Genomic DNA, 21,369 nt, shown 5'->3' with positions numbered 1-21,369 from the left:
TCCAGGTTTTTCAGGAGGTTTCGTGGATTTGGGCGTGGCTCTTCCTCCTCTTCCTTTCGGGGGAGGTTCCAGCAAGCCGCCTCTTCTCACCCCTATAGATCATTTAGAGGGAGAGGTAGGGCCCGCACCAGAGGAGCCTCTGAACAGCACTCTGCCTCTTCCTCGTCCTCTGGAGGGGTGCAGCAGGGAAAGCAGCCTTAGGCTTCCACCATTTCCCACTCACTCCTCTCCTGTAGGGGGAAGATTACGGCATTTTCTCCACAAGTGGGAGACTATTACAACGGACACTTGGGTTATCAGTATTGTGGAGAAAGGCTACACCCTTCCCTTTCGGGAGTTTCCGCCCCCCTCCCGCCCCGCCCATCTTATTGTTCAGAAGAACACCTCCTGTTGCTAGAACAGGAGGTTCAAGTCCTCCTTTCAAAGGGCGCAGTGGAGTTGGTTCCAGAGCAGGAAAGGGGTCAAGGTTGTTACTCAAGGTAAGAAAGATGGTCGGTTGAGACCGATCCTGGATCTGAGGATCTTGAATTGGTTCCTCAATCAGGAAAAGTTCAAGATGCTGACCCTAGCACAGGTGCTTTTGGCGTTGAACAAAGAAGATTGGATGGTGTCTGTCGACTTGCAGGATGCTTATTTTCATATCTCGATACTCAAGTCGCACAGGAAGTATCTCCGGTTTGTGGTAGGGTCGCAGCACTATCAGTTTGCGGTCCTCCCGTTTGGTCTTACTTCGGCACCTCGAGTCTTCACGAAGGTGATGTCAGTGGTTGCGGCAGAGCTCAGAAGGAAGGGGATAGCAGTAGTCCCTTATTTGGACGACTGGTTGATCAAAGCCAAGTCCCCGGAGCTTGTGTCGTATCATCTGCAGTCAACAACCCAGTTGTTGTTCGACCTGGGCTTTTCGGTGAACGTGCCCAAATCTCACCTGGAGCCCTCTCAGTGCCTCCTGTTCATAGGGGCAGTACTGGATACAACATTGAATCGAGCCTTTCCTCCGCCTCAGCGGGTTCAAGATATTCAGGAATTGGTTCCAATGTTTCGAAATGGAGCGGTAGTTCCAGTCCTCAAGGTCCTTCGTCTGCTCGGTCTGTTTGCCTCCTGCATACTGTTGGTCACGCATGCTCGCTGGCACATGAGGGCTCTTCAGTGGTGCCTCCGAAGGCAGTGGTCTCAACACAAGGGAGATCTAGAAGGTGTGGTCAAGATCTCCAGAGATGCTGCTGTGGACTTGAAGTGGTGGATTGCGAGCAACAATCTTTCGCAAGGAAAACCGTTCGCGCAGTCGCCACCAGTGGCCACGGTCATAACGGATGCTTCCACTCTAGGGTGGGGAGCTCATCTGGGGGATCTGGAGATCAAAGGACTTTGGTCTCCAGAGGAACAGATGTTTCATATCAATCTGTTAGAGTTACGGGCTGTACGTCTGGCTCTCAAGGACTTCCTCCCTTCCCTTCGTGGTCAGTCGGTACAGGTCCTGACGGACAATACTACCACGATGTGGTACATAAACAAACAGGGAGGAGTAGGGTCGTACCTTCTCTGCAGAGAAGCTCTTCGACTATGGTCCTGGGCAAAGGACCATCAGATTTGCTTGGTAGCAAATCATTTGGCCGGGGTCTTGAATGTACGTGCGGACAGTCTCAGTCGCCAATTCTCGGCCGACCACGAGTGGCGTCTCCATCCAGATCAAGTTCATTTAGTCTTCCAGATGTGGGGGTTTCCTCGGATAGATCTGTTTGCCACTCGGGAGAACGCGCATTGTCCGTTATTCTGCAGCCTCCAGTATCCGGTGCAGGGAGCATTGGGGGACGCGTTTCTGATAACCTGGTGCGACCAGTTGCTTTACGCGTTTCCCCCCATACCCTTGATTCCTCGAGTGTTGAGGAAGATTCGCCAAGACCGGGCCCAAGTCATCTTAATAGCTCCGGATTGGCCAAGGAGGGTGTGGTACTCCGACCTTCTCCAACTCTCGCTGTGCCCTCCGCTCCGTCTCCCTCTCAGGGCAGACCTCCTCTCGCAGTCGCAGGGGCAGGTTTTACACCCCAACCTCCAGAGTCTACACCTACATGCCTGGAGATTGAACGGGGCAACCTGAGTTCCTTCTCTCTCCCGCCTGATGTAGTGGATGTTATATTAGCGGCCAGGCGACACTCCACTAAATCTATCTACGCTAATAGGTGGTCTAAATTTGTTACGTGGTGTGGGGAGAGACAGATTGATCCCTTACATGCTCATCTGTCGGATGTCTTGTCTTTTGCTCTGTCTCTAGCGCAGAAGGGTTGTGCAGTGGCTACCATTAAGGGTTATTTGTCAGCTTTGTCAGCCTTCATTTGTCTTCCAGATCAACCATTGTTATTTAAATCCCCTATTGTTCTCAGATTCTTGAAAGGTCTTCTAAATAAATATCCGCCAAAACCATTCGTTATGCCTCAATGGGATTTGTCCTTGGTCCTCACTTTCCTTATAGGGTCCCCTTTTGAGCCTATGCATTCTTGCCCCTTAAGGTATTTGGTTATTAAAACAGTCTTCCTGGTGGCTATAACATCTGCAAGGAGAGTGAGTGAGTTGCAAGCCTTATCGGTAAAACCCCCTTATACAACTTTTTATGGGGATAAGGTGGTGTTGAGGACCAAGGCTGCTTTCCTTCCGAAGGTTGTTTCACCCTTCCATTTGGCCCAGACAATTACTTTGTCCACGTTCTATCCTCCGCCTCATCCTTCAAAGGAGGAAGAGAGACTACATCGCTTGGACCCAAAGAGGGCGTTAAGCTTCTTCATTGATAGAACGAAGGATTTCAGGCTGGAGGATCAGCTGTTCATCGGATACGTGGGCAAGAGGAGAGGAAAGGCAGTCCACAAGAGAACACTCTCCAGGTGGGTTGTTCTTTGCATTAAAATCTGTTACTCTTTGGCAAAGAAGGATCCTCCTGATGGCATTAGAGCTCATTCCACCAGAGCTAAGTCGGCCACTTCGGCCTTGGCCAGAGGTGTTCCTGTGGTCGACATCTGCAAGGCCGCAACTTGGTCGTCCCTTCACACTTTTGCGAAACATTACTGTTTGGACTCTGAGGTCAGAAGGGACGGCCATTTTGCACGGTCAGTGCTGCAGGATTTCTTGGTTTGACCATTTCGGCACCCACCACCGGGAGTGGTACTGCTTTGGGACTCTATTCATTAGGTGAGGAATCCACAGGTAGTTGTATCCATCAGAAGAACGAGTTACTTACCTTCGGTAACGACTTTTCTGGTGGATACATTAGGTACCTGTGGATTCCTCACGGTCCCACCTGCCTCCCCGTTGCCTTTCTGGTCTTACCAAGTAATCCTTGAGTGCGCTCCTCTTGGTCTTCAGGTTTGCAATAGATGATGTATATATGGACACTTGTATATATTTATATGTGTATATATATATATATATATATATATATATATATATGTATATATTTTTGGGTATATACATGATTTACATATATTTGTTGTTTAAAAAAAAAAAAAGAAAAGAGAGTTATATTAAATCTACAACCATTTTATTGCAATGTTGTGTATTTTACAATGTTATGGGATATTGCCTTGCTCTTTCATTGCATTGGGTTGTTGTTCTCATGCACGTAAAAAATGTTGGTACTGACGTCGGCACGTCGTCGAGGACCTCTTATTGCCTGTATGACGTCAGACGGCGTCGCGTGGGCTAGAGTGACGTCCTCGTCGACGTGCAGAGACTAGGAAGAAGATTTCCGTCGAATGCTGGCGCCATGGGAGTATTCATTAGGTGAGGAATCCACAGGTAGCTAATGTATCCACCAGAAAAGTCGTTACCGAAGGTAAGTAACTCGTTCGACAGGGACAGATAGAAATACTTATCTAGAAATTATTGCATCTTGGGTGGCCACATCTTTCTCCAGAATTGTGACCACTGCTAGAAGTCTGATGATGGGGCAAAATTAGATGTAATGATTTAGTCGAAATAAGGTTTATTTCTAGCAGTAGAACACTTGACACCTTTTGGGACATCTGGAACAAATCACCACAAACATTATATTGACCAGTTTGCAGATGATGCAAAGAGAAAGGGTAGTTCTCACCCCCGTAACGTGTCCTGGCAGAACCTGAGTTTCCAGCTCAGTAATGAGGCACATTGAGGAGCTCACACGGCTGTGTTCCAACTCTTGACTAACCTCTGCCACAAAGAAATACACATACGTTACATTCATTATCTGGCATGGATTTGGATAATAATTATCATGCGGGTGATGAAATTGTGTAATCAGTACACTGACTAGTATAGGTATAATGATGTTCAAGAAGCTAGTAGCCGTGATATTTCCCCTGAATCAGGCCTACTCTGACCCACTGGTCCTGCCACTGAAGAGAATGCTTCTTACGCCATGGTCATGTGTATGGTGGTAGAAGGTTTTGACATCCAGCTCCCCACCTTAGAGGTCAAAACCAATGTTCTAACGAAAGTGCTCCAACTGGGGCGAATTTCTACTCAGTTCTTCTTGCCCTTCACTGAGGCACTTACAGACACCCTTTTGGGGGCCTGGGTCAAACTTTGCTCTGGCTCCAGGGTCAGTTGCGAGATGCAACAACTCTGACTTTTTGTCTCTGCACCTGTCCCCTGAAACCTTGTTGAAGCAGGCATCTACATGTTGGTCGAACCTGAATACTTTCCTGATTGCTCCTGCTTGATAGGGAGCCCAAATAAGCGGGGACCATTAGGTAGCGAGTATTTACTTCCACTAACTTGGCCTTCTGATCTTTGAATGCCAGCTGCTTCCTGGGATGCCATTCCCACACTCTTTGGAATCTGGTGGCTCAAGTCCTCTCAGGTATCCCAGAAGATCTTCAACCTGTCCTGACCCAAGCCATACAAGACAGTCATGATGCAGCCAAGTTCACAGTTCATTGTTGCTTGGATACCACTAATTCCATTGTACAGATCATTGGCACCAGTGTCATCGTTTGGTGACACGCCTGGCTGTGGTATAGCATTTTATTTTCATGCGCTGTCCATTTGTCACATAAGGACATGCTCTTTGATGGGACATGCCCGTCTGGAGCTGTACAACTAGAGCAGGGCCACAACATGCTCCCTAGGCTTATCTGCAACATCTGCCGACGTAGGCCTTATGTTCCTTCTGCAGCTTCAGATTGGTACCTAATACATGTAAGCCAATTCAACTTCAGCAAGATGCCCAGCAGTTTTGGGGCTGTGGCGCCTACTGCCCCATGGTGAGGGTTAGCATTCCTTTCAGTCGACTGCCTCCCCGTGCAGCCCCACCTGCCAAGCACTTTCATCATGCCTTTAATGGTGCACAGCGGCATGGTTTGAGGCAGGATCTGACAATTGTTGACAGTTGACATCCATCATGTCTGACAGGTGGGTCCTGGAGATAGTCTGGAAGGGTTGTGCTGTGGCCTTTACTGACAAGCCTCTGTACCTTCCACCTTTCTAGAGAATGACTGTCAGAGGACCATCTGCCTGTCTTACAGCAGGAAGTGCAAGCCTTTTTGGCCAAAGGGGCTATTTAGTGGGTGGCTGTGCCAGACGTATGTCAAGGTTATTATTCCTACTACTTTCTAGTGCAGAAGAAGGATGGAGGTCTTTACCCTGTTTTAGAGCTGCACCCTCTCAAAGATTTTAATCTAAAGTTAGCCAATCGGTGTAAGGGACGATTCCCTGAATAAAGTAGATGCCAAATAGAGAATTCCGCTCAGACCTCGTCCTTTATAGTCCTGCCTAAACCTGCTCACTCATTCCTTAGCTTTTGTAGAGAGCATCAGCCTCCCTGCTCTGAATGGCCACATATCCCCCCTATAATCCAAAGGCTTTCAGTCATAAGGAAAGCAAAAACAACTCAACACTCGATTACACTTTTGCATCCCTGCCCTTGTTTTCTAAGATCAACTCTTTCAAAATAATCTCCAGCTGTGAAAGCGACCACCACCTGCAAAAAATATTTCAAAACTAGAACAGCTCTTACAACCCCACATCACACATCGGCCTGCAAGCCGATACACTCTTACGAGGGCGTGCTCTCTGGAACCTTCCATATCCGGGTTGTTATAAGTAACTACAAGGTTTCCCAGATACCGTGCAGTGGGCCCAACATCAAGACAACCACTCCGACCATGTCCAGATCTCGGAGAAGACTGCAAAAGTTCTGGAGTGGTGGTTACTGGACTGCAGTTGAGTCTGTGAAAGAACCACTCCACCCTCCTCACTGCCCCATCCGGAGTTGACAGCAGTGGCTGATGCGTCCCTTCTGGATTTGCCATCTGAGGGAGGTGGAGATCAGAGGCTCAGCTGCATATCAACCTCCTTTTCCTGAAGGCCATCCTCTTGGCGTTGAAAGCCTTCCTTCTGTTCTTCAAAGGGATGTTGGTGCTGGTGCTTACGGACGACTTCACCATGTGGTATTGCAACAGGCAGGGCGGTGTGGATCCTTGGACCCTGTGCAATGAGGCACTATGCCTCTGGAAATGGCTGGACCATCTGGGGATCTTCCTAGTGGTGAACTACCTGGCGGGATCTTTAAATGCCAGTGCAGACGAGCTCAGCCGTTGACGCTTAGTGAATAGTGAGTGGCAGTTACAACTGGAGTTGGGGCAATGTCTCTTCTGTGCATGGGAAGAACTTTGACATGATCTATTTCCAACCACAGAGAACATGCAATATCAGCAGTTCTGGAGTTTCCAAAGTGTTTCTCGCTGGGCACACATTCTCCCTAGAGTGGGAAGGGGGAATCCTATATGTCTTTCCGCCGATAACACTCCTGCCCCGAGTTTTGAAGAAGATGAGGAATGACAAGGCCCAAGTCACACTAGTGGCTCAGGATTGGGCACAGTGAATGTAGTAGCCAGAACTACTGGTCTTGAGCATCTGTCCTCTGATCAGGCTGCTTTTCAGGAGGTTCTGGAGGGCAGCCTCAAGGCAGGGTTCTGGACTGGGCCTTCGCAATCTCTACCTTCATACATGGAAATTGAGTGGCAACAGTTGAGCACCTTTTTCTTTCCTCCAGAGGTGGTTAATGTTGCCTTGGCAGCTAGGAGCATCTCGTCAAAAATTCTATATACCTACCATATTCACATTTGTGGTTTAGTGTGGGAAACAGCAAATTAACCCCATCGGGTCAAGTTATCTGATGTTCTGTTAAGTACTTTGGGGGTTATTACAACTTTGGAGGAGGTGTTAATCCGTCCCAAAAGTGACGGTAAAGTGACGGATATACCACCAGTCGTATTACGAGTTCCATAGGATATAATGGACTCGTAATACGGCTGGTGGTATATCTGTCACTTTTGGGACGGATTAACACCTCCTCCAAAGTTGTAATAACCCCCTTTGTCTCTTGCCCAGCAAGATTTTGATTTTGGCACAATTGAGGGGTACTGTTAAGCTCTTTCTGTCTTTTAATGGCTGGTGGACCAGCCCCTCAATGTTTATGTCACTGGTTTTGATGTGTTTAAAAAAAAAAAAAAAAAAAAGTACGTCTCCAACCCTTGCTTTATCCCTCTACTTTCGTCATGCTTCTGTGGTACCTTAACTTGGTCCTCATGTGTTCAATGTGTACTCCCTTTGTGCTGCTTCATAGCTGTCTTTTACTGCTCCTCACCCTTAAGGATGAGTTCCCCTTCCCAATCACCTGGGCACCCCAAATGAGTGAGATTTACTCTCTCAGCGTTAACCTGCCGTACTCCACCTTCTTCACAGACGAACTAATTCTGCTGACACAAGCATCCTTCTTTAAAAAAAAGTTGTGACTCTGTCCCACATTTGATAAACCGACACCCTACCGCTATTATACACTCCGCCTCAGTTCTATAAGGAGGAGAAGAGGTTCCCTGGCTAGGACCCCAAAAGAGCGCTGTGCTTTTACATCGATCGTACCACGGTACACTGGGTAGATAATAAGCTTTTTGTGAGGTTCACTGGAGGGAAAAACGGCAAAGCATGCAAAAGTGGACCATCTCTGGATCGTACTCTGCATCAAGATCTGTTATGCACAGGAGAAAAGCAGCCTCCTGAAGGTCTGTGAGCCCAAAGCTGCTACTGTCCTAGATATCTGCCAGATAGGTCCCTGGGTGTCACTCTGTACATTCACAGAGCACTACTGTCTGGGCATTCAGGTTCGGCAGTAGGGGCATTTCACCCACTCCGTCCTACAGGACTTTCTTGGTTTAAGCCAATTCACAGACCAACCTCAGAATAGGTACTGCTTTGGTATCTATTCAAAATGGGAGGAATCTGCAGATAGAACACTCTATCAGAAAAAAAGTGACAACTTCGGTAGCTATCTTTCTGATAGAGGCTCTATTTAATCGCAGATTGCTCACCAACCCTTCCATCCTCAACATTCTGTGACTTGGACTCTACCCTTTAATAAGATTCCCAAGTTTAGGAATCTGCCCACTGGTCAAGTCACTTTGCTGTTGGGACTCCTCGTCCTGGGCACAGACAGCCTAGAAAGCAACTACCACATGATAGGTAAAACTCCGTTGATAGTCCCTCATGTAGGTTTGAGTTCTTCGAACTTATATTTGAGGACTGTTTCTGAGCCATTGTTATGTCCACCTTGCCAGGCTCACCCCATGACCCCCTTCCACATGGGATATGGAAAGAGATGGCAGATAACATGTTTTTCCATACACTACAGCTTTGTAATCAATTGCTGGAGTCTGGTGCTGTACCATAGATGTGGAAGAGGGACTTAGCCAACTCCCTTTTGAAAATATTTACTGCGACCCATCGGTCCTCAGTAATTATAGGCTTATATCATTTCTTCCCTTCCCAGTAAAAATAGTTGAGCACTTTGTTAGTTGAAAACTGTCCCGGTTTCTGGAAGATCATACTCTTCTAGAGGAAGAGCAGTTTGATTTCAGGCCAGAGCTCGGCACTGAGTCAGCCCTACTTCTAGCTATGAATGAACTCCAGTTGAAGGTGGACAGTGGCCAGTCAACAGTTTTGATACTTCTCGACCTGTCGGCCGCCTTTGATACTGTTAACCACCAACCCCAACCCCCACCCCAGGCAAGATTAGTGTTGTTTGGAGTTTGTGGTTCCATACTGAAATAGATGTGTTCCTATCTTTCCGCTCAATGCCAGGCTGTCACCTTGCCCCACTACCACTCCAAGTTCAAAGCCATCCAACATGGAGTTCCTCGGGGTTTTTCACCCAGTCATATCCTTTTTAATATTGATATGAGGCCACTCATTACTCGTGAGTAAGGCCCACAGTATTAAGCTGGTCAATTATGCTTCCAATACACAGTTTATTCTGTCTATTGACAGCAATCAGCAGGCTGTCGTCAATTATGCTGATGATAAGCAGTTGATTCTTTCTTATAACAACAATCAGCAGGATGTCGTGGACGCTTTCTGAAAGTGTGTGACGGATATCGTCAATTGGTTGCAAACAAACTCCTTCACATTCATCTGGGATAAAACTAAGTTTCTCTGGTGCTCTGTGAGCAAATCCCCATGACACTAACTTATAATTTCTGGCCTCTTTCGACTGGCGAAGAGCTGCAATATTCTGATACGGTCCATAATTTTGGGGTCACATGTCTCAGGAGAGTCATGTCAACAAAGTTGGGGGCACCACGCTCAGAAAGCTTTTACCACTGCTGCCAACCCAAGCAAAATCTCAAATTGTCCACAGCACAGTACTAAGCAGGTTAGATTACTGCAGCGCCTTACAAGTAGGAACACCAGACTATCTGATTAACAGATTATATAGAGTCCAGGCATCAGCGGCCAAATTGACACTAAACAGACCTCTCAGATCATCCGCACCCGATGCTATGAGGGAACTTCATTGGCTTCCTCTGAAACAGAGAATAGCCTTTATATCTCTGTATATTGTCTTCAAGGCCCTCGAAAGCAAAGGCCCTGTGCCCCTGCAACTCAGATTAAGAGATGCACCTCTGAGAGATACTGCCGCTCAGCATCAGTGAACTTTATCTGTAAAAAAAAAAAAAAATCGAAAGGCAAGGGAGGCGCTTTTGGGTCAAAGCAGCCTAACTATGGAACAAGCTGCCAGCTACTCTTAGATCGTCAACTGGACTACTGCACTTCAGGAAAACCTTGAAGACCTGGCTCTTCCCCAGGTAACCTATCCCACAGTATGTTAGCAGCTGCTCTGTCTAGACAGAAGCTCCCAGCCCCATGATACTTGTATGGTGACAGCTGTACTTTAGAAAGATTTTAAATAAAGAAATAAAACTGACATCCACAAGCTAGAGTGGCATCTTTATAGGCCCTGCACGTCATTTCCAGAGTAGAGTGGCATCAGTGTGGAGTCTCAGGGCACTACCTGCTTGCATATGGAGGTACTGCTGAAATGTTTCTGGATCCAGTCTGCCGCCTGAGGAATATTCAAAAGGGGAGGAATCTGCAGTTAGATAGAATCTCTACCAGAAAGAGTATTACTGAAGGTAAATTACTTGTTCATTGTTGTATTATTGCAGTGTCTCTTAGATACTCTTGCAGCTGCTGTTTGGAATCACTATGGTGCCTTCTAGAAAACATAAACAGCCAAGCTGACACACACTATGATTTATTTGTGCTTTTTTGCAGGATGTTGGTCAAAGATCAGTGATCCACTGGAGTGTCACGATGAGGAGTGTGTAGTAACAGCAACACCCTCGTCGATCCAGAATGGCACTTACCGCTTCTGTTGCTGCAGCACCGACATGTGCAATGTTAACTTCACAGAGAACTTTCCACCCCCAGACCCAACAGACACATCAGTTTACAGTAAGTTAAGACACTTAGTTGAAGGTGTAACAAAAGTTAAATAAGACAATATGCACATTTCACCTCAACAGATTTATATGTACTGTTGATTCATTGTAAATAATAAGTTGCTGGTCTATGAAGTTTCTTAGAATCTCCTTGCTTGCTATACACACTCACTCTGTAGAAGGTAAGAAGTAGAACAAGGTTGAGAATTGTGCTTAAATAACTAGGAAAAAAGGAAGCAGGAAGGTAAAGTCAATGAGATCTTGGCGATTTGGTCTTTGGCAGTCACCCCATTAGCACGGACTGTTAAACATAGATGTGTAGGGATCAGCATTGTAATATTTTGTTTACTACTTGCAGTCTTAAATCCATAATGAATTGTTAGTGGAGAAAAATGAAGACAGTAGATAGTGCTGTAGTTTATGGTCAACTGAATGGAAGGTAATATTTTTATTTTATTTGAATGTATCTCTGTTGCTGATTTCTCTTTAAAATGTTCAACAACCTAAATATTCATCAGTGATTAACGACATTTAATGATAACTGAATAGAGGACACATTTGTCTTAAGTCCTCTTTGATAGGTAGAATAAAGTAATGAGACAGACAGAACTAGGGTCCTCCTTCCATACAGTTTGCAAAGCTTGATTAATAAAAGCTGTTTAGTTAACAATAAAATGTCAAAACATTGTGTTGCTTTGTATGTCTGCTATTGGACAACTCCAGATACAACCACATACAATCATATGACATAAAACAACTGTTCTAACTACTTTTGTACACTCCTGGTGCAAGGATTTGTATAATATACTCTCAATAAATGCAGAAGGATATCATGCAACGTGGCCTTCTAGACCCTGACAAACCCTAAGTGTCCATGTTCAGTGAGTATATTGATCTTTGCTTTATGTCGTAATTCTATAGTAAGATTTTTACGTGTTTCACAATACAATTCACAATCAAAAATCCAGTGTGTTCTGTAACATTCTCCGTATGTAATGCTGTGTGATCATAGCAAAAGAGAAAAATAATTATTGTGCCTTTTTCAAAACTAGTAAGAGACTGAAAAGAAGTGAAAGAACTAAAAAGTGAAAATGGAGAACACAAAAGCAAAACTTAAGAGGGGACAGGTCTTCGATTGACAACAACAGCATTCTTAATACATTTATCTATTATAGCTGTCCAAGGCAGTGTATGTGCAAGTTTTGAACAAATCATTTTTGATACCTCTTGAATCATGCTTGTCAGAACTCCTTTAAAATGTGACTGGGCAAGCAGGGGCTACTAGGCCCAACCGTGGGGGTTGAGGCCTTTCACACGTGATGTCCAGGGGCCTGACCTACCATAGATTCTGAGCAACTGTGCCAAGTACCCCTTCAGCACTTGACTCTGGGGAGCAGCGTGGTCCCAGAAGTCCAAAGCTCCCTTGAGGGGAGGTGGATACAGGGAGTTGAACACAGTCTCACAGCCCAAAATGCACGCAGTAGCAATAAGTTATTGTCCAGCCAAATACTCACTAGTATGAAAAAAGATAAGTATTTTATTTCTTCTGCTACTAACACACAGGAAAAATACGACATTGCCAAACAACTACACAGCTCCCCCGAGGTCAGGGCTCTAGGATTGATTTAAGCGGTCCCCCCGGGTCCCACTCCCTCCTCACGATAGTGGCTGTTCTCCATTCGTTATAGGCATCATCAAGGGCAATCCCCACTAGAAGTCCAAATCTCACAAGTCCATGCTGAATCTATTTTAAAGTCAATAGTTACAGCGCTAACTAGCAAGCAAGTTCTCTCAGGAATGACTGGTCTTACCCACACCTGCAGGCTTGGAGCATATGGAGTTCCTGAGGGCGCCCTGTGTGCAGGAGTTTGGAGCGGCAGCAGTAGAATCGGGTCAGTTGGACACATGCTACCCAGGTGGGCTGCAGAGTTACTCACACGGGGTCGTGCTACATAAACGACCAGAGGTGTTTTGCGTCTCTTCCTTGCAGGGTAAGTGCCCGATCCATCCCATGGTGGGGGTGATGCGATGATCCAGAAGCAGGTCACTTGCCATGGTGGCGGTGCTCTTACCATAGCCTCATTACATTGGCGGGGTGGTAGATTAGGTCGCACATTTTGTTGCTCCCGGTGACCCCCTTTGGCATGTGTGGTGACCATATCTTCCCTGAACACGGGATTTGGCTGCTCAGCACAGAAAAATCCTCAGCAGCGACCCTGACACAGGGGATCACGGCTCGCCACAGCTCAAGGGCTACCTCCCTTAAAGCAATCTTCACTCTGCGGTTCCTCCTTCCTTATATGGTTGCGACTCAGCACAGCTCAGGGGCTGCGGCTCTCACAGCATTGCAGCTTGTATTCGGTGGCCCCTTCTTGCACATGGGGTGTCAGCTCCTCACTACGCACATAATCCGACCCGATGGCCACAGTGATGTACATGGCTGAGTTCTCAGTCTCTTTCCTCTGACATACAAGGGTTGCTGACTTTGCCCTGCACAGAGGCAGTGCTCGGGTCAGTGCAGCAGGTGCTTCTCCACACCTCACAATGGGAGTCCACTTGACAGGAACCCCACTGGACCTCACTCCCTCAACTCTCTCCTCTTTCTCATAGAGCACACTGATCTTGATAAGCTGAGAAGCGCTAGTAATCCAGGCTCACACAGCCCGCCTGGATGCTTGGCACATAACGAGTTTTGGGGTCTTAAGCTCCCCTTTTTATAGTCCATTTCTAGACACTAGATGTGATTTAGAGTCTCTGTCTTTGACGTTTATGCTGGGGGTCTGCTTCTTTTGAAGTGCCCACTCGTTTGCTCTCTCTTCCATATGAAAGGAGGCCGTCACCGCAGGGACACTTCAAATCTGACAGCCGTGCAACACAGGCCTTTGTAGTGACTAGAGTTAACATCTGGCTGTCAGCCATCTAGCTAAAGGTTAGCCCAGAGCCACAGCCCTACTCTTTAGGATTCTCTTATCAGCCCCATCTCCTTCCTGAAATGTGCTCAGGCCCCATTCCTTGTGACATTTCAATGAGTCAAAGAGCACCCTTCGTAGTGTAAAGCAATGCACAAATGTCTGAAATGGTTCTTCTTCCTCCTCTCCATGTTTCACCATGCAGGCCTGGGTCTCCAAAAAAGGAACAATGGGCCCTCCATGTATTGTACAATACATTGCCTCAGTGCTTGAACATAGTCTGCTTAGCACTGTATCCTTGATTTACTGTATCACTCATAGGCACACATACACCCAGCATGTGCATTTATCATGCGCCCACTTCACAGCACTACATTATCCTTGTATTGTACCCTTCCCAGGAACACATACACCCAGTGCTGCTACACCAGTAATGCGCTGTGCAGCACTACACACCAACCTGATGTAGGCCAAGGGTGAGTTAAGCAAACAGCAGCAGAACTTTAACTGAATGAGCCTATAGGCCTTACTCTAGTGACACAGGTTAAAAAAGACCTGTTCATTCATACTGTTTACTAAATGGTCTTGCTGCTTAGCTCCTTGTAAATGCAGCAGACTGTCGCCACTGTGACTGTTGTGCTTTGGACATACTCCTTGTCCCACAAGACTGCAGTTTGTGAGACAGGCCTTTGTCATGGCACACGCACATCATCCGTGTTTGCCCATGACAACAGAAATCATCATTATGGATCCAGGCATCAGTGCAGTTGGATGCTCAGAACATGGGTGCACATCTATTACCATGTAGAGAACTTTTCTGCCCCAACAACAATTGGAGAGAATGAGAAAGATAAAAAGTTACAGCATGCTAATCGTTGTTGCTTCTTAAACAGCTGTATATACATATAGGTCAGCTTTCATAGTGTCTGGTGTCTCTTATGTAGACACTCTCTTTTCTGACCTGTTTTTAGTCTCTTTTCTAACCCATTTTCAGGCTGTAGCTGATTGTCTAGTTTTTGAAAGTTTTCGGTTAATAGTTAATTAACTATACCAAGAGCTTGCCAGCTAACAAATGGTTCCTACCTTGCAGATTATTCATTCTTAATGTGTATCAATTGTAGGTCATGTTGTATAGAAAGGGAAAGCTTTTGACAATTTTATGTGTTTAATAGAACCTTATGTTTTAGTTACCATCAGGAAAAAGTGAGGGGGAGAAAGGGTGATGGGAGGCATCGGTCTGTATAATCTGTTTTTGTTTTTTTATTCTGACCAGATTGTCTGAGGGCCCCTACTCTCCCGGAAACTTAGTGTTTAATATTTAAAATTTCATGTTACATTGATTTTCAAGCATGTTGCTTCTTCTGTCTGTCTAAAACCGTGGGTAGATTTCCACTTCAGAGAGATCAGTCATTAACCTCTGCATTAACTAATGGTGACATATGTCCAGGAGTACATATCTTTTGTGCTGTATTTTGTATGTGATGTGTTCCTAGCAGGGGTACTGTAAGGATTTTAGGGGCCCTGTGCCAAGTGAATTGTGGGGGTCACTGTTCAGAACAGCTTTGAATTCATGATCCATTTTCAGCTGTTTCACATCCTCTTCCACCAGGTTTTTGACGGTGCACAGGCGCATTCATCCAAATTCTAAATGTGTTTACGTGTAATATTTGGGGATAGTGACATGTCTTCAATATTGTAACAGCATCAGCTCACTAATATTACTGCAAATAATCTCTGTGTCATCCTCCCATTTCTCATATGTGAGGTCCCGTTTTGATCTAAAAGAAACTTTTCAATGGATGTTACATGAAACATAAACACAACATTTCTCTGTGAAATCTCCGTCACAGACTCTCACAGATCAGCCATATTAAAAATAAATTTAAGGAAAACAGTATCTAAAGCAGTCTGTTTTACAGTTATTCAGGGGCATCAGGGCAAGACTCTCAGCAGAACAGAGCTGGGTGTATCATGGGCCCCCTAAAAGCATAGGGCCCTGGGCCAGAGCCCAATTTGCCTATTCCTTAAAAAGTTTCTGGCTTATAGGAGGCTATTTTATACATTTTTGTAAGCCGTTCAACTGATGTTTGGTGGTTGAGGGGACTGCCAGCATCTCAAGAAGCATATTTCTGCTGTGGCCTACGCAGGAGCTAGTCACTGCCTTTGATGAGAGAACATCTCCATCATGTCAGTTTAGTCATGAAGCAAGGTTCTCCTATCTGATGGCATTACATCTTTTCAATATATATTAATGTATTGATTCCTGAACTATGATCCATAGCTTGCAGGTTTTGGGCATCTTCATGGAAAATGCAAGAGATCGCATTCAGGCCATTTACACCCCCCTGCATTCCAAGCTTCTTAGTAGTCCTGCTGCAGTTAATTTATGTGAGGACAAGCACTCATTTTGATGCATTTTGAAGTGATTACATTTTAAGCCTGTCTCTCTGATACCCATGTTGTGGAACTTTAGCACCTGTGCCTAGTCCTATTCTGTTTTTTCCTGGTGGAGGTGTGGTTGCCATTCATATCTAAGAGAGGCTCCTAGTTTCAGATTCCTTAACTTTTGAACTCTTCCCCAGGCGTCAAACTAGACCCAGAAGATTTTCGTGAGCAGTACCCCTGCATGCTTTGATCGGCTCTGTGTTTGTCATGTGCACCGTCCACGCCAGATGTGATGTTGTGGGTCCTATATAGGCGCCACTCTGGTGCGCTGACCTCAGGTCTTTTCTTTCCGCACCAGCAAATGCTGATCCCAAAAGAGCTATCCCTGAGACAGTTTTTGATCTTTTTTTTTTTTTTTTTTACTTTTTGTCAAGACTTTTTCGAGTTTCTATACTACTGGTGCATCGAGAAAGTCCTCTAGGAAGACTAGATTCAAGCCCTGTGGTTCCTGTCATTGGGCGTTGTCGGTGACAGATCGCTACCTCATGTGCCTTTGTTGTTTGGAGTGAACCACAACCCGAAGTTGTTCTCAGAGTGTCTGGCATCGAATCGGAAGGCTTTGAGGGAGTGGTCCCTAAAGCTGATGGCGGTCCGACCCTCGGCCCCGCGCAGATTGAGATCTTGGTTGCGTGGAAGGTCCCGAGATCGGTTGCAGAGCCTGAAGTCATCTTCGTCCCACTCTAAATTCTCGGGACATTTGGGTAAGCCCAAGAAGTCGTTGTCATTGAACCGCGCTTTGCCTTCTCCTCATACGTTGGCAGACGGGACTAGGGACCAGCAGCACTCTAAGCCTTGTTCAGAGGAACCTGGGCCTGGGCAGGCTCCATGCCTTCCAGAGTTTCCGGGAGCCAGAGCGACCCCTGCCCAGATTTCGAGAATCTTATGAGGCCACGCACCTCATTTTTGTGCAGCTCAGCTCTGCTGGAGAGCCTTGAGGCCCATTGGGGCTGTATGCCAGTGGCTCTGGCCCTGACGCCGAGGGGCACCCAAGGATCCAGTTCCGGACCAGTGCCGGTCAAGGCACCTTGACCTTCCCCGGCACCTGTCCTGACACTGATGCTCCCGGCACCGTCCGTGCCCCCTGTGCCTCGTGGATCAGGGAGCCAGCAGTCTGGACAGTCCACCATTCTATCCCCCTTGCCCCTCACCTCCCAGCAGCAGTCTCTATACGTTTCTGGTCTGACCTTAACCCATAAGGGACCAGTCTGAACCAGGATCCACCATCACCTGCTCCGCTAGCAATATATCACGCCAGACACGTGGGTTTTGCACAGTTCGAAGGGGCTCCTCCCTCCCCTCTGGGACTACCTCTCCATGCATGCCATCCTACGAACAGAAGACGGAGGATGGCACTTCTTTGAGAGGAAGTTATGGCTCTCTTGGCCAGGGTGTCATAGAGAGGGTTCCTGGGTTTCTGTGCCAGACATAGGTGCTGTTCCTGCTACTTTCTGGTACCCAAAAAAAAACAAGGGCCTTCGCCCTATCCTAGACCTTTGGTCCCTCAGTCTCTTCCTCAAGAAGGAGAAGTTCAAAATTCTCACTCTGGCTCAGGTTCTTTCTGCCCTGGACCTAGGAGACTGGATGGTAGTGTTGGACTTGTAGGACTCTAATTTCCATGTTTCCGTCCTGCCTGCCCATTGACATTACTTGCGGTTTACGGTTGGCCATGAGCACTATCAATTCACAGTGCTCCCCTTTGGCTGTATCAGCACCCCTCAGGTGTTCACTAAAGTGATGCCGTTGGTTGTGGCTCATCTGCATAGATCAGGGGTTTCTGTCTTCCCTATGATCAACGACTGGCTGTTGAAGGCAAGCTCACCCCTGTATCAGGCTGGTGGTTCATGCCAGATGACCTATGCGGGCTCTGCAGTGGGACCTGTGGTTCAAGTGGGCACAGCATCAAGGGAATCTCTCAGACAAGGTCCAGATCTCAGAGGGAACTGCGCAAGACCTGCAGTGGTGGCTCACGAACCACGATTCTGTCAGAGGCAGATCCTCTCCCTTCCCCAACCAGATCTGACTATAGTGACAGATGCATTACTCCCGGGATGGAGCAGCCGTCTGGGAGAGGTGGAGATCAGAGTAATCTGGTCTCTGGCGGAATCCGGACTCCAAATCAACCTGTTGGAGCTCCGTGCAGTCTGGCTGACATTGAAAGCATTTATTCCCTCTGTCAAGGGAAAGACAGTGCAGGTGTTCACATATAACACCACCACTATGTGGTACTGCAACAGGCAAGTTGGGGTGGGGTTGTAAACCCTTTGTCAAGAGGCTCTGCGTGTCTGGACATGGCTAGAACAGTAGGGAATATCCCTGGTGGTTCAACGTCTGGTGGGTTTTCTGAACGTCCGAGCAGACAAACTCAGACGAAAGTGCCTACCGAATCACAAATGGCGGCTCCATCTGGAGGTGGTACAAGTTCTTTCACCAGTGGGGAAAGCCTTGGTTAGATCTGTTTGCTTCCGTAGAGAATGTGCAGTGTCAGCAGTATTGCTTATTGGAGTTTCCAAGGTGGCAGTCACTCAGAGACGCTTTTTGTCTCCAGTGGAACTCAGGCCTCCTATACGTCTTTCCGCCCGTACCACTTCTGCCCAGAGTTGTGAAGATCAAGAACGACCAGGCCTAGGCAATCCTTGTGGCTCCGGGCTGGGCAAGATGAGTCCGGTATCCCGAGCTGCTGAGCATGTTCATTGAATCTCCGATCATACTGCCCCTCCTGGAGGGTCTTCTGTCTTAGCAGCAGGGGTGTGTTCTGCTCCTGAACCTGTCCACACTCCACCATCTTGCATGGAGCTTGAGCGGTGACAGTTGACAGTCTTTGACTTTCGCCCAAAGTCTGCAATGTTACCTTTGCAGCCAGGCATCCCTCCACCAAAACGGTATGCGTCTGTCAGAAGAAATTTGTGTCACAGTGCACAGACAAGCCTGTTGACCCCCTTTCTGCCCCTCTCTCTGAGGTTCTGTTGTTTATACTACTCTGGGCCAGCAGGGCTCTTCTAGAGGAACTCTGAAAGGTTTTTTAACTGCAATTTCTGCTTTTTTTTAGGTTGCCTGATCAACCTTATTTCTTTAAGTCCCCTATTGTATATAGTTTTCCTACAGACCTTCCACATATCTTTCTTCCATCCTCATTCATTATGCTCCAATGGGAAGTGAATTTGGTTTTGATATTTCTGATGTGTGCTCCTTTTGAGCCTCTTCGCAATTGTCCTCCCAGGCTTCTTACTTTGAAAACAGCCTTGCTTGTAGCCATTACCTCTGCCCGCAGAGTGAGTGAGCTGCAGGCAGTCATCTTAGCCCCCCATACCTTTCTATCTATCCTGACAGAGTGGTGCTTCGCACTAGGGCTTTCTTTTTGCTAAAATTGGTCATACCCTTTCATGTAGGTCAATCCATCACCTTGCCTTACTTTTTACGCACCCCCAACACATCCTTCTAAGAAAGAAGAAAGACTTCACTGCCTTGACCCAAAAAGAGCATTGGCGTTCTACCTTGATCATACAAAAGTGTTCAGAGTAGATGATCAACTCTTTGTCGGTTACTTGGGTGTGAAGAAAGGTTGAGCACTGCAGGAACTGACCATTTCCAGATGGGTTGTACTTTCTATAAAGATCTGCTATGCACTGGCCAAGAAGAAACCCCTTGAAGATTTGCTTGCTCATTCTACCAAAGCCAAAGAAGCAGCCACTTCATTTATACACAGAGTTCTTGTCCTTGATATCTTCCAGGTGGCAAAATGGACATCCCTGGACACGTTTACCAAACTCTACTGCCAGGACGGTCAGGTCAGAGGGACGGGCACTTTGCCTGTTCGGTCCTGCAGGACTTTCTAGTACGAATTTGGTTCGCAGACCCACCTTCGGGATGGTATTGCTTGGGTATCTATTCAAAGGTATGGAATCTGCAACTAGAAGTCTGTATCAGATGAACAAGTTACTTACCTTCGGTAATGCCTTATCTGGTAGAGCCATATTCTAGTTGCACATTCCTTACCGACCCACCCATCGCCCCCCACTCTATAAACTGATTTCTAGGGGCAAGGACTCCCCATTCATGGCCTTAGTTGTGACACACCAGTAGTTAGTTTATTTATGGCTTTGTGCTTCTGGCGTGGAAAGTCATAAAAAGAAAATGACATCAGTGCGCTCTTGTGGCGCCTGTATAAGATCTGCAACTAGAATATGTCTCTACCAGATAAGGCGTTACCGAAGGTAAGTAACTTGTTCTTCATAGGTATTCTCCCACTGGCTTGAAACAGCGATGAGTATTGTCCCATTGGTTTGGAACAGAGATGACTCACTAAGGTGTTGGTTACATCATCTCCTCATAACCCCTCTATAACTCCCTCACAATTTACAAGTGTTAAAGAACTGGGGAATCGCAAAGGTCTTATGGTAAGGTTCTTAGTATGCTTTTAAGGCGCAGACACACTTGCATATACTTCTATTTTGTGAAGGTGGTAAATTGAACTCTGTAATTATGGAAATAGTGCCGGATCTCCATCTGTCATTATCTAATCAATCTTAGAGTTCTCTGCCTCCGGACATAGATCTCACTGGATGATTGGACCGCCTCTCCTGATATCTGTATTAGCCCTACAGCTGGATGTTTATGGATGTTAGTATCACCCATTCGCATTTTATTGGACTCCCTGCAGTGTTTCCCGTGTTGGTTGTCCCTTTCTTGCTCTCGGTCAATATGTAACAGAGATCAAAGTGGTTCGGGAACGACGTTGCAAGCTTGATTAATTTGTTCCAAACAGTTCCCACACTTTTTATTTAAACACCAGTCCTTCCTGCTTGGAGGCAATTTTAGGCTTTAAATAATAGAATCTGAAATGTACCTTTTTAAAGGAAACTTCTAAAAAAAAAAAAAAAAAAAAAGCTTGTGCACCAGGTAGTATAATTAGCGTGTTGCTAAATACATCACTTTGAAAGAACCTTGGAAGCCTGTAAATAACCTATCTTAAACTGTGTTTTATACATGTTTTTTTAACTATCCACTTACTTAAGCCCAAAGCAAGATTCAAATCAATGACTATCCGGGTCTGAAGTAATGGCATTAACAAACCAAACTGAAAAATACATTCTCAACTAATACATTTAATTGCATTTATTGTTTTTTAAGGTGTAAGTAATTTGTTCTTTTTAGCCACACTTCTGACCCCGAATGCACACTTGCTGGCCATGCTCCCGTTGTACTCGGGTTACATTTCCCATACTTTTCTTTATGGACTTCGACTGATGTCTGAAGAAATGTAACTGCTGGTC

At 46.2% G+C, this 21,369-nt stretch overlaps 1 protein-coding gene across 2 annotated transcripts in view; it reads left to right on the top strand.

The window, feature by feature from the left end:
• The window catches only part of BMPR2 (bone morphogenetic protein receptor type 2), a 516,537-nt gene that overhangs the window by 165,392 nt on the left and 329,776 nt on the right, over nucleotides 1-21,369 (top strand). For both annotated transcript variants that reach the window (XM_069226041.1, XM_069226042.1), the window contains exon 3: nucleotides 10,579-10,758. In XM_069226041.1, coding sequence (XP_069082142.1) covers nucleotides 10,579-10,758 — 180 coding nt within the window. The remainder of the gene's footprint in view (nucleotides 1-10,578; nucleotides 10,759-21,369) is intronic.

The sequence above is a fragment of the Pleurodeles waltl genome, chromosome 3_1 (genome assembly GCF_031143425.1).
Source record: "Pleurodeles waltl isolate 20211129_DDA chromosome 3_1, aPleWal1.hap1.20221129, whole genome shotgun sequence".
Lineage (NCBI taxonomy): Eukaryota > Metazoa > Chordata > Amphibia > Caudata > Salamandridae > Pleurodeles > Pleurodeles waltl.
The sequence above is the reverse complement of the archived record's forward strand: the minus strand, read 5'-3'. Positions and strand labels throughout refer to the sequence as shown.